Genomic DNA, 14,636 nt, shown 5'->3' with positions numbered 1-14,636 from the left:
AAAGAGAGATTGCTTAAAGCTCTAAAAACCAGAAGAGGAGTCTTCTCAACTAAAGACATGGATGTAGGGTGTTGCAGGAGTGCACAACACGCCATAAGATTGACGGACTCTGCTCCCTTTTGTGAGAGGTCTCGACGTATAGCACCACGAGATGTGGAGGATGTGAGAAACATCTTGCAAGAAATGGAAGATACTGGCATTATCAAAGAATCTAGAAGTCCCTATGCTTCTCCCATTGTAGTGGTGAGGAAAAAGAATGGTTCTGTGCGATTGTGTATAGACTATCGAACTTTAAATAAACGAACAATTCCTGACCAGTATACACTACCCCGAATAGAAGATATACTGAATGCTCTATCTGGTAGCAAATGGTTTAGTGTATTGGATCTCCGCTCTGGATATTATCAAGTTCCCATGAAAAAAGAAGACCAAGAGAAAACAGCATTCATCTGCCCTTTGGGTTTCTACCAGTTTACCCGTATGCCACAAGGGATTACCGGGCCCTAGCAACTTTCCAGAGATTAATGGAAAAGACCCTTGGGGACCTTAGTCCAAGAGAGTGCCTTGTTTATCTGGATGATATAATAATTTTTGGAAGAACGCCTGAAGAACATGAAAATCGGTTGCTGAGGGTGTTAGATTGATTGCAAGCTGAAGGTCTGAAGTTATCAGTTGACAAATGCAAATTTGCAAGAAGCTCAGTGAATTATGTTGGACATATAGTTTCTGCAGAAGGTGTGGCTACAGACCCAGCAAAAATAGAAGCAGTGGTAAATTGGCCAAGACCAAAGAATATTGAAGAGCTACGTTCATTCTTGGGGTTCTGCGGTTACTACCGTCACTTTGTAGAAGGTTATTCCAAGATAGCCAGAAGTCTTCACAATCTTCTGAAATTGGAGCCTGGAGAGAATGCCAAGCAGAAGAGCCTGCATTCCAAGAAACTTATAGGAGATAAGTGGACTAATTCCTGTGAAGAGGCTTTTCAGCTACTTAAAAGTAAGATGACTGAAGCTCCTGTACTGGCATATGCAGATCTTGAGAAACCATTTGTGCTTCATGTAGATGCCAGCATGGAAGGGTTTGGAGGCATTCTACACCAGGCACATCCTGAGAGGCTGAGGCCTGTTGCCTACATTAGTCGGAGCTTGTCTAAAGCTGAAAAGAATTACCCAGTGCATAAACTAGAATTTCTGGCATTGAAGTGGGCTATTGTAGATAAACTACATGATTACCTGTATGGTGCAGAATTTGAGGTGAGAACCGACAACAATCCCCTCACCTATATCTTGACCAGAGCTAAACTAGATGCCACTGGACATCGCTGACTTGCAGCTTTGTCCAACTATAGCTTCTCATTGAAATACAAGCCTGGATCTACTAATGTTGGAGCTGATGCTTTATCTCGGAGACCTGGACTTCCTCCAGAGACAGATAAAGAAGATTGGATTGAAATTCCTGGCCCTGGAGTAAGGGCATTGTGTCAGACATCTATCACTGAAGATGGGTGGGTTAACTTTTCTGAATTGAGATGCATCGACTCACTCAGTTGTAGTGCTGAGGCAGTTCCAGAGGCTATGTGTTACCCAGTTAACCTGCCCCAGTGGACAAGCATCAGTAATGAGTATAAACAACAAACTCAAGCTCAAGACCCAACAGTGGGCCCATTATTAAAAGCTGTTAAGAATGGGTGCCAAAAATACTTGAACTGTTTACCTGCTGAGTTGCAACAACTATTCAAGAGAGAATGGAGCCGTTTTCATATTGAGAAGGGACTTCTCTATAGGCTCATTCAATATCATGATCACCCAGGACGAAGACAGTTGGTATTACCAGAAAAGTATAGAGGAATGGTACTAAGATCCTTGCATGACCAACATGGGCACCTGGGGGTGGACAAAACTTTTGGATTGGTGCAAGATCGTTTCTTCTGGCCAAAAATGAGAGAGTCTGTGGAGAGGCATTGTCATAATTGCCGAAGGTGTATTCAGAGGAAAACTCTACCTACCCGAGCTGCGCCAATGGGCCACCTAAAGAGCTCTGGCCCCATGGATCTAGTCTGTATGGATTTTCTGTGTATTGAGACTGATTCAGCAGGAGTAGGAAATGTACTGGTAGTGACTGATCATTTCACCAGGTATGCTCAAGCTAACCCTACTAAAGACCAGAAAGCCACCACAGTTGCCATGGCAGAAGTTTTTAATTCACTACGGGTTACCTAGCCAAATTCATTCTGATCAGGGTCGTGACTTTGAAAGCCGACTCATAAAAGAACTTTTGAAACTGCTAAACATTGAAAAGTCCAGAACTACTCCTTACCATCCTGAAGGGGATGCTCTTCCTGAAAGGTTCAACCGTACCCTGTTGGACATGTTAGGGACCCTTAACGATACAGAGAAAAGAACCTGGAGTAGGCATGTTGAAGCCATGGTTCACGCATACAATTGTACAAGACATGAATCTACAGGATATTCTCCTTATTACTTGCTTTTTGGTCGAGAAGCAAGGCTTCCAATAGATCTTCAGTTTGATGTCTCTTCTGATGGAATGGCCCATGTCCCACATTACCAATATGTTTGCAACTTGAAACAGAGTCTACAAAGAGCCTATGACCTGGCAGAGAAGGCTAGTTCCTGGATTAACGAAAATAACAAAAGACGTTATGACGCTAAAGTCAGGCATAGTGAAATTCAGCCAGGAGATAAGGTACTCCTTAAAAACCTAGGTATTATCGGAAAACACAAACTCGCTGACCGGTGGAAAGGCACCCTTTTTGAAGTGGTTTCCAAGCTTCCAGGACTTCCTGTATACAAAATAAAAGGGCCTGAAGGCCGAATTAAGGCATGGCATCGAAATCATTTGTTACCTGTTGGTCAACCAGAAGTGAAGGAAGCAGATAATTCTAGTGAAGGAAACCATGACAATTCAGGTTTAGATCAAGAGTGGTGGGCACCTCCTGATGCTCAGCCAGAAGCTTCTGACCCTCCTGTTGCTTCTCCTCAGTCAGATCTTAATCCTGAAAGCCCCAACTTCATCCCTAGATCTACTGACACAGATACATATTCTATGGGGAGACCTAGGCCTCAAGCTATAGCACCTTTTCCAAACAGAGCAGTGAGAAGATCTACTTCTGGAGGAATTCAACAGTTGCCACAAAGAGACTCAAGAGGAAGTCAAAGACATAGGCGTCCACCAAGATTATTCACTTATGACCGAGTAGGGGAACCCACATACTGGCAAGAGTCCCACTCCAAGGTCATACAAGTATTACATGCCCTTGACACCTTGAATACATTGTTAGGTACAGGAATACAGCTGTATTAGATTAGTTTATTACTTGTGCCAGATTGATGTTTAATTATTTATTGTATCTAACCTGCCAGTGGAAGGCAGGAATTTTACAGGGGGGAGAATGTAGCCCTTTTTAATTTTGCTGCAGGGATTAACTGCACTTTACACTTTGCCCTTTGCTCAACCCTGCATCACATGGTAGTGAGAGCCAATCAGAGGCTGGCAGTTTTTCAGAGACTTCCTGTGAGGAGAGTTTAGTCAGAGCTGTTCAGGGCTGCTGAAAGATGTGTGTGTGATTATTCCTGGGATAATAAAGGCTGCATCCACAGTAAGAAGCAGCATTGGGACTAGAGTGAGCTGTCATTTCAGACTGTCAGCACTTAAGTGGAAATAAAGCATCCAGGACCCTGCATGCTGTGAACACTCAGCCTGATGTCACAGTAAGAAGCAGCTACAGTAGAACTAGAGTGAGTTGTCATTTCAGACTGTCAACACTTAAGTGGAAAAGCAAGCAGCAGAGAAAGCAGCCAGACCTTTTCTAGAACATTCTACAGGAGGATTCAGGTAGTGGAACAGTTACAGTTATCCCTCACACTAAACAGATATCTGAAACTTACTAAGGGCCCCAACGTGCACCACCACAAGGGACTTTACTTAGCAGTGTATTTTGGGAAAAAAGGGTACCCTGCAAAGTGTGGGACTGTTATGTTATTTATATGTTGTTCTATTTAAATTTAAATATATTCTGTGTTACTTTATTATCTGCTTCTGTTTATTATTGCATGTTGTGGGGAACTCATTGTCTCAGTGTTGTGGGTTCCCTGAGAATTGTTATCACTGAGTGGAGGCACTGTATGTTACATTAATCAAGATGTCCCAGACTCCCTACTCCAGCGGAGACTTAGGTCATTCCTGTGAAGCCACAGCGTCAAAGGTGACTGTCCAACCTGTATCATTCTCACCAAAGATAGATAAGGAAGGGGTTACATGTATTAGAAGTAAAAATGTAAGTTTAAACATACAGTGGGTTCTTCCTGTGTACTTCGTACCTAGCTGAAAGCTCTCATTATTTTTATGGGAGACAGCTTGCCACACGCATCAACAGCCCATTTACTTTGATAATTGCAAGAAGACTGTCCCTGAGAGGCTAAACATGGTTTTCCACTTTTTGGTGGTGATCATTTGAACATTAGGCCCAAGGAATCTACTTGCAAATCCAAATTAATTGTTATAATAATTATCAGTTTAAAAATTAAAACCTTAGACCACCATGACCTGAAGTTTTTATTTAATACTTTGGGTCCATGCTCTTCAGTGCAGGTTGGTATAGTAGAGTCTGTTCTTGATAAATAATAGAAAGAAGATTCCAGCAGTAGATGCTATTTTATAGGCCCCCGAACTTGGACAGACTGGTTCCCTGCCTGAGAGCATCGTCATCCCACTGTTTCATAAATGGGGGCCAAGTTAACATTTGAAGTGTGCTTAAAGATTCAATAATTTGGATGTAAAATGTGTATTACAGCTTAATGTTTCATAATTTTTTTTGTTTATTTTGGTGACAGCTATCGTTTTTAATGCATTACAATATTTTAAGACTTTAATATAATAAAGTTTAAATAATAAACCCATTTAATAGATTAAATAATATTTTCATGTTATTAAAATGTATATATTTCTGAAAATGTATTTCAATAACAAGAATTTTTTTTTTTTTTAAAAAGGGGAAATAAAAAAGAGAGACAGTGTACTGTAATTTTTTTCCCTTTAGGGCTAAATTATGAGTGGCGTGCTAACTGTTATGTGTGAGCAATATTGTACTTTTGTTGGCTTTTTGTGCCCTATGGAAATAGTGCTTGTATTAAGACTTGAAAGTAAATGTGGTCGCTCAAGCATAATCAAGATTTGCGCTTGTCGGGTTTGCAAGACTTGAGAGCTCGCTTAAATAGTAGGGGAAGGAAAAAAATTGCATTAAACACAGCATAAATATACTTAAAAGTACAGTTACACTCATATAAACACTATCTAATTAAAAAAAAAAAAATTGTAAGGGCTCAAAGATATATGGTATATGGTGTTTGGGGGAAAAAAAGACTTCAAAGGGCTTTAACATATATATATGCATATACATGTCTAAATATGTGCATGTATGTCTAAATATAAGCATTTATGTGTTTTACTGTATATTTAATGTACATATTTAACATGTGAAGAACATAGGAATAGAAAATATGCATAACGCACATCGGGGTTCCTGATTTAGGTCAAACGCAGTTGGGTCAGCTGACATGAAGAATATTGAAAAATTAAATATAAAATGTTAATAACAATTATTACAAATTATTATACATGCTGTAAACATATATAGATATATTTTATGGAATATTTAGCATAAGGAAAAACACAGAGACCCCACAATGGCCTAGTACCACCAAACCAAGAAATAATGAAGGTGAAACAAACTTGTACTCACAAACGTGATGCACCCAATGGTGCTATTGGGACAGGCTGGAACGTCACAGTAGTCCACTCCAGCTCACTGTAAATCGACAAGCTATAATCCCAGGCAGGAGGATTCCAAGAGATTCACCACCGGCACCTACATAGGGATATAGACCAAAACTCCCATAGTCTAGTACAGTCTGGTAAGGCAGAGTGGTGAGAAGTGATTACACTTACAAGATAGAAAGCACCTCCAGGTGCAATACAGGTGAGCTGGGACTTCTTAGCCGCCCAGTAGACTGAACTCTCCTGCAGGCAGGATGCATTCCAAGTTACAAGAAATAGGATGATAAAACTCCAAAAAGCAGCAAGTGTATAATAAAAACAACGCTATATTTTAAAAGAAACTTGTTTCTCAGCCTCATTAAAACATACACTTGCTATATAAAGGGTATCCAATTCTCTGATTGGTTAATTAATTAATGAGTTACATCTGTATAGGGGCTTTATTTTATTAATCACTATGGTAACAAAACATAAACAACATAAGGTGTGTAATTGATTAAAGGGTTACATCTGTGTGTGGGACTTCTTTTCATTTGCTAACAATGGTAACAAAACATAAACAACATAAGGTGTATACATATACTGCAGAAATATGTGTATATACAAATAATCATAACATAATATGTCTATCTTTGTTTCACAAAAATAACGACAATAGCGTATATGTTACCACCAGTTTTAGCTCATACATCAAAACCAGGATCAAATAAAGTCCAAATTACTGTTGCCCAAGTAGTAAAAAAAGAAGTGAAAGCTGCTGTGCAATAACAGTGAATACAAATCACTTAAATGTTCATCGTGTGTATCGATGCATGGAAGTCATGGCCGCAAAACCTCAAACCAGGACCACACTTATACAGTGTTTTACTTGCTCTGCTGTCACAGCAGACCTTCACTCGCAGATATTTGTTCCGGTAAGTAGGTGTATGGCCGCACAACCTCTGTGAGGAATACACTCCTCTGTGTTTTAAGCGCTCCGCCAAACAACTTGAAAGCTGCTCCCCAAACAAACCGACCGGGAAAGTGATACTTCCGGTTCAAACCACAGCTTCTGTGTCTTCAGTGTCTCGACCCGAATGTAAAGAGTCCAATAGCAACGTTCAAAAATAGCGATAATTCAACAACAGAGGAATGCTAGGATGGCTCAGTAAAACATTCAAGTCTTTATTGAAAAGTATAAAACCAGCGTTAGCAGCACAACATACAAAAATTGTAAAAGAAAGCAGAATGGAAGATAAACAAGGGGCGCCAACATAGTGTGAATCGTTAAAACAACAAATATAAAAGTGATGTGCAAAAAACTACTCACAAGGAAAGTGGCACCTTAAATGAATAAGGTGCGATAAAGCAGGCTGACATTCAAATTCCAGCAGTCAGTACGCTGGAGGTCTCACCCAGAGGACCTGTGGATTACAGATAGGTGTCTAGAAAGTAGCACCCACGTTTTTAGGGCCAATGGCCGGACCAGGTGAGCTGCAAGCTGATAGGTGTTCTCCTGCTGCACTCACGCCACCAAGACTTTTCTCTAAAACTGACAGTGTCAGTGTATGAAAGGTTCCGTGGTAAAAGTCCTGTTTCAAAAACAAGTGGATCGTGGAAAGAAGCAAAAATACCGGGTCATGGTATAAAACAAACAGTATTTATTTTGCAACGCGTTTCTCAGTCTGTTCCACACCGTTTCATCAGGCATAATCATAGTTAACAATAGAGATCTATTTAAACCCACAGTGACCCGGAATTGAAACAAAAGGTCAACTCTATTAACAATGTTGCAATTGCAAAAACATTTAACTTTTGATACATTGTATAAATAAAAGAAAGCAGCATACATCCGACCAAGGACGCGTTTCGGGTTTCCCCGTACTCATGAATAATTGGGAAAAGGTGCTTCACATACCTTTATAGGACAGAATTTAATTATACACCTGGGACTCAAATTTCTTGTGCAAATCACCATAAAGAAATACATTCAACAAATAACCTGGGTGCACAGTACATATAACGTTATATATTAACAACATTATAAGTATATCTATCAGTGAATATTAAAAATGATTGTTAGAAGTAATATGCCTTGAATTTTTAATATTCACTGATAGATATACTTATAATGTTGTTAATATATAACGTTATATGTACTGTGCACCCAGGTTATTTGTTGAATGTATTTCTTTATGGTGATTTGCATAATAAATTTGAGTCCCATCTTCATAAATGTGATGATCTATAGATGAGCAGACATCATACATCTTATGGAGTGAGTATATTGCACCCTTATATACACAACAAGTCTAATTCCTTTTGCCACCAGAATATTAGAAGATATCAATATCAAAAGTTCATCTCAATACTTTGTTATATATGCTTTGTTGGCAATGACAGAGGTCAAACGTTTTCTGTAAGTCTTCACAAGGTTGTCACACACTGTTGCTGGTATGTTGGCCCATTCCTGCATGCAGATCTCCTCTAGAGCAGTGATGTTTTGGGGCTGTCACTGGGCAACACAGACTTTCAACTCCCTCCAAAAGTTTTCTATGGGGTTGAGATCTGGAGACTGGCTAGGCCACTCCAGGACCTTGAAATGCTTCTTACGAAGCCACTCCTTCATTGCCCGGGCAGTGTGTTTGGGATCATTGTCATGCTGAAAGACCCAGCCACGTTTCATCTTCAATGCCCTTGCTGATGGAAGGAGGTTTGCACTCAAAATCTCACGATACATGACCCCATTCATTCTTTCATGTACACGGATCAGTTGTCCTGTTCCCTTTGCAGAGAAACAGCCCCAAAGCATGATGTTGCCACCCCCATGCTTCACAGTAGGTATGGTGTTCTTTGGTTGCAACTCAGCATTCTCTCTCCTCCAAACATGACGAGTTGTGTTTCTACCAAAAAGTTCTACTTTGGTTTCATCTGGCCATATGACATTCTCCCAATCCGATTCTGGATCATCCAAATGCTCTCTAGCATACTTCAGACGGGCCCGGACATGTACTGGCTTAAACAGGGGGACACGTCTGGCAACGCAGGATCTGAGTCCCTGGCAGCTTAGTGTGTTACTGATGGTAGCCTTTGTTACGTTGGTCCAAGCTCTCTGCAGGTCATTCACCAGGTCCCCTTGTGTGGTTCTGGAATGTTTGCTCACCGTTCTTGTGATCATTTTGACCTCACGGGGTGAGATCTTGCGTGGAGCCCCAGATTGAGGGAGATTATCAGTGGTCTTGTATGTCTTCCTTTTTCTAATTATTGCTCCCACATTTGGTTTCTTCACACCAAGCTGCTTGCCTATTGCAGATTCAGTCTTCCCAGCCTGGTGCAGGTCTACAATTTTGTTTCTGGTGTCCTTCACCATAGTGGAGTTTGGAGTGTGACTGTTTGAGGTTGTGGACAGGTGTTGTTTATACTGATAACAAGTTCAAACTGGTGCCATTAATATAGGTAATGAGTGGAGGACAGAGGAGCCTCTTAAAGAATAAGATACAGGTCTGTGAAAGCCAGAAATCTTGCTTGTTTGTAGGTGACCAAATACTTATTTTCCACCATAATATGCAAATAAATTCTTTCCAAATCTTACGAAGCCACTCCTTCATTGCCCGGGCAGTGTGTTTGGGATCATTGTCATGCTGAAAGACCCAGCCACGTTTCATCTTCAATGCCCTTGCTGATGGAAGGAGGTTTGCACTCAAAATCTCACGATACATGACCCCATTCATTCTTTCATGTACACGGATCAGTTGTCCTGTTCCCTTTGCAGAGAAACAGCCCCAAAGCATGATGTTGCCACCCCCATGCTTCACAGTAGGTATGGTGTTCTTTGGTTGCAACTCAGCATTCTCTCTCCTCCAAACATGACGAGTTGTGTTTCTACCAAAAAGTTCTACTTTGGTTTCATCTGGCCATATGACATTCTCCCAATCCGATTCTGGATCATCCAAATGCTCTCTAGCATACTTCAGACGGGCCCGGACATGTACTGGCTTAAACAGGGGGACACGTCTGGCAACGCAGGATCTGAGTCCCTGGCAGCTTAGTGTGTTACTGATGGTAGCCTTTGTTACGTTGGTCCAAGCTCTCTGCAGGTCATTCACCAGGTCCCCTTGTGTGGTTCTGGAATGTTTGCTCACCGTTCTTGTGATCATTTTGACCTCACGGGGTGAGATCTTGCGTGGAGCCCCAGATTGAGGGAGATTATCAGTGGTCTTGTATGTCTTCCTTTTTCTAATTATTGCTCCCACAGTTGATTTCTTCACACCAAGCTGCTTGCCTATTGCAGATTCAGTCTTCCCAGCCTGGTGCAGGTCTACAATTTTGTTTCTGGTGTCCTTCACCATAGTGGAGTTTGGAGTGTGACTGTTTGAGGTTGTGGACAGGTGTTGTTTATACTGATAACAAGTTCAAACTGGTGCCATTAATATAGGTAATGAGTGGAGGACAGAGGAGCCTCTTAAAGAATAAGATACAGGTCTGTGAAAGCCAGAAATCTTGCTTGTTTGTAGGTGACCAAATACTTATTTTCCACCATAATATGCAAATAAATTCTTTCCAAATCAGACAATGTGATTGTCTGGATTTGTTCCACATTTTGTCTCTCATAGTTGAGGTATACCTATGATGAAAATTACAGGCCTCTCTCATCTTCTTAAGTGGGAGAACTTGCACAATTGGCGGCTGACTAAATACTTTTTTGCCCCACTGTATCTACATATCCACAACATAATACCAACATAAGACCAGCTCCATCTATCTTTGAAATTTTGTATCTATTACAGTCCCTGGGGAGAGACTGAAAGAAGGCAGCATTTTTAAATTAAGGAGAGTATCAGTTCTTAGTTCATTTCAGTATCAGATTATTGTTTTTTACCATCTTACAATTTCGGTATACTTTGTATTTGTCCTCACTAGGGTATTTGGGGAAGCAGAAACCCCTTTCATTTTTGATTATGATACCCTGGTCTAATCCCAATTACAAAATATGTTGTAACTTATTTTGAAATTTCAAAGTAGGATCTCCACATAGGATTTTATAGTATTCTTTAGCGTTCAAGATTCGATTGGCTTCAGTTATATAATCATGCATGTCCTACAAAGCCACACCCCACCCTTATCGGCCTGCCAGATGACCAAATCAGGTATCCCAGCAAGGCCAGCTAAAGTTTTGCGTTCTCCTGGACTCAGGTTATTTTTATATTGCAATGTTTTCATGTTTTTAGATAATTTCTTTAAATCTTCAAAAACTAAGCTGGAGAAAATGTCAATATGGTTAGTATTAGATTTGGAGGAACAAAGGTGGATTTCAGTTTAAGATTAATATGAATATATTCATCAAATAGGTAATCAATTAGGGTATGTGGTTCATATACAAAACAACCCTCATTGACATGTGTATCCATTATATCGGTTGTGATAGGTCTAAGGTTACCATTTTTAATTTGTTTGTCAGCAAAGTCTTTTTGGAGTAATAATTTTCTTATGTAGCTATTAATATCTACAAATATTTCATAGGTATTAAAAGTGTTAGATGTACTAAAGGAAAGCCCCCTTCCTAGGACTCTTATCTCATTATTTAATAATGGGTGAGAGGACAGATTAAAAAAACTTTTCTTTAATCTTTGTAGTTTTTCCTCTTGTTCCCCGCTTCCAAATGGACTTTTTAGCCTTTGGGGTAATGATGACCGTGCTGTGGCTTGCCATACTGTCTGGTCCTGGTGATAAGTGGTCCCCCTTAAAAAATGTTGTTGGGAAGGTGTTGTGTTGGCATTTATTGTGGGCTCATTGTCATTGATTTGTTGCACCTGGTATCTATCGGTGTATTCAAAAGATGGCCGTGTTCTCTGGTCAGTGTCTCCAGTGGGTCTCGGCCAGTTAGATTGCTCTCTACCAATGTGATCATTAGGGGGTGGTGCATGAGGGGTCCTATTAGCATTATAATGATGATCATAATGATGGTAGGTCTGTGGAATATGTTCTTGATGTTGTCTGTTGGGTACATGATTTTGATTGTAGGGAGTATGTAATAATTTATTATTCATATTTTTAAATATTTTATATGTAAAATTTCAATAATGCGCATTGAAGTTAGCAATTCTTCATGTGCATTAACCCGATCGATTTAGACCTAAATCGCAAACCCTGATTCGTCTTACTCGTACTTTACATTCCTATGTTCTTAAAATAGATAATATTGTAACATTGCTGACAACTTGTAACATCAGTGCGTTAGCGTGCACTGGTATTACAAAGTGGAGCGAACATATCACTTTCATGAAAGCGATATTTAGTGTTCCACTTGTAATCTGGCCCATAGTATATTTATACATAATATCCATTCCCAGTCAAATATCGTGCCATACACTATACCCCTTTTAACCCGTATAAAACTTTTTTATTAATATTTATATAAAAGTATTTTATTGAAAAATGCATATATGAGTGTAATACTTTATTTTAATGTATTTATGTTGTGTTTGTTGATTTTTTTTAACCTTTACACTTTATGCTAGGTCTTCAGGCGCTCTAAGTGGTCAATTTATTAAAGTGCGAGCGGACATAATACGATGTAGCGTATCATGTCCGCTGCACATCGATAAATGCCAACAGCACATTAATCATTGCACCAGCAGTTCTTGTGAACTGCTTGTGCAATACTGCTAGCAGGGGGTGTCAATCAATCTGATCATATTCGATCAGGTTGATTTTTGTCCGCTGCCTCAGAGCAGGTGGACAGGTTATGGAGCAGCCTCACTGGAAACACGGGGCATCAAGCTCCGCACGGAGCTTGATAAATTGACCCCTAATACTTTAAGCACACATTATATTTGCGCTTAAGAGCGACCATTTACATTTAACTTATAATATGTGCGCTAGTTAGTGCGTTCACAATATTGATTATCGTTTCCGACGCTAACAATAGCATGCCACTTGTAATCTAGCCCATTAAGTTTCTAATAACCATTTTACTTGCTGGAGTATATTAAATTATTTACAAATAACTTTATTTTGTCATTTGAAATAGATGCTTTTCCTGTTGAAATATCCATCTATACTAACAATTTTAACACTTTAACCACCAACATTCAAGACCAATGTACTGCTTTGCATTATTCCCCATTAACCACTTTTTTCATTGTGTTGGATATTTTGAAAATGGCAAACAATTGTACCCTTATGTTTGTTTATATTTGTAGCAAACAAACAAAATGACTGTTTAAAACAATGTTGGACAAATTTAAAGTACATGATAAATATATTCAAATAAATGTAAATATTGAATCAACTTTTCTTTATTTTTTATAGAACGTTTCAACGTGTACCTTATGCCAACACCAAATTTAGACATCTATGGAGAATGCACAATGCAAATTACACATGAAAACATCTATCTGTGGGATATCCACAATGCAAAACTGAAGCTGGTCATGTGGCCTCTAAGTTCCTTGAGGAGATACGGTCGAGATTCAACATGGTTCACTTTTGAATCTGGAAGGTAAAAGCAATAGTTTATTAAGCGCCAAGTTGAAGTCAGTTATTAAACCTTATATTTAAAATGACTTGAGTTTATTCTCACTGCATTCATCTTTAGTCCTAAATTAAATGTTTTATAATTTGAATAAAATACATTTTTAATTTCGATCTATTTCTTTTTATATACCCAGAATTTACAGGTATTTTAACTAAGATTGCCTATTGCATCTATAAACATTATATGAGTTTTGATTAAGCTACACATAATGGCTGGCACCCATAAATATGAATTTTAAATCAGGCTGTGCAATGTATTATGCATGCTAATGATGTATTCTTATGTGACTCATGGGAATAGATTGTATTGTTTCTTCTGTATTTGCAACAAGTATGTCTTTTTTTTAAATGTTGTGACACTGTAAGCTTAGCAGAGCCTGTGAAATATACTTGAATTGACGTTTTCAACTTTTCTCTGGGCTTAATACAGTACAAAATGCTGGTATTAATCATCACACAATTTATGTGAATTCAAGCTGGGATACAACAACAGTAATATTATTTGATCTGTATAGGTTTTCTCTTTTTCCTCTATGGGACACACACACACACAGTAGGGTCTACTACCACAGTCTGCTATTATTTCAACATTTCTGAAAAACTGTGTTTGACTTAGTGTTTTTCAAATAAAAATAACTTTCAGTTAAAAAAAACTTGTGTTAGTGCTTAGAGAAAATAGATTTTTTGGCATGACCACTGTTTCTCTTATTGACTGTTCTAACTATGTCTTACAATGATTCTATAAGTTTGTGTAGAATTTTAAACTCCGCATTATTCTAGCAATCCTTTAGAACATCCGCGGGAGTACCTAGAGATGTACCAGTATGTTTCACATTTTCTTATTTCAAATGTTCACTGGGGTTGAGGTCTAGTGATTGGGAAGGGAAAGCAATGTAAGGGCCAGACTACACGAGGCGTGTTATTTAGCACTTTCACTCGAGTGTAAACTTGAAAACGTGAAAGTAATATTTTTGCATGTTGGGTAACGCGTATTACAAGTTGAAAGTTATAAGATTGCACGTGAGCAAAACCTGACGCATGTTTACCAAAGGACTTAACAATATTGTGACCGTGTTAAAGGGACACTGAATCCAAATTTGTTCTTTTGTGATTCAGATAGAGCATGAATTTTTAAGCAACTTTCTGATTTACTCCTATTATCAAATTTTCTTCATTCTCTTGATATCTTTATTTGAAATGCAAGAATGTAAGTTTAGATGCCAGACCATTTTTGGTGAACAACCTGGGCTGTTCTTGCTGATTGGTGGATAAATTCATCCACCAATAAAAAGGTGCTATCCAGAGTGCTGAACCAAAAAATAAGCTTA

The 14,636-nt window shown here is 39.0% G+C and overlaps 1 protein-coding gene across 1 annotated transcript in view; it reads left to right on the top strand.

The window, feature by feature from the left end:
• DOK6 (docking protein 6) overlaps positions 1–14,636 on the top strand; it is a 465,273-nt gene that overhangs the window by 211,760 nt on the left and 238,877 nt on the right. Inside the window, exon 5 of the mRNA XM_053715854.1 lies at positions 13,084–13,273. Within this exon, the coding sequence (XP_053571829.1) occupies positions 13,084–13,273 (190 nt within the window). The remainder of the gene's footprint in view (positions 1–13,083; positions 13,274–14,636) is intronic.

The sequence above is a fragment of the Bombina bombina genome, chromosome 5 (genome assembly GCF_027579735.1).
Source record: "Bombina bombina isolate aBomBom1 chromosome 5, aBomBom1.pri, whole genome shotgun sequence".
Classification (NCBI taxonomy): Eukaryota; Metazoa; Chordata; class Amphibia; order Anura; family Bombinatoridae; genus Bombina; species Bombina bombina.
Note: the sequence above shows the minus strand (reverse complement) of the source record. Positions and strands in the feature narration are given on the sequence as shown.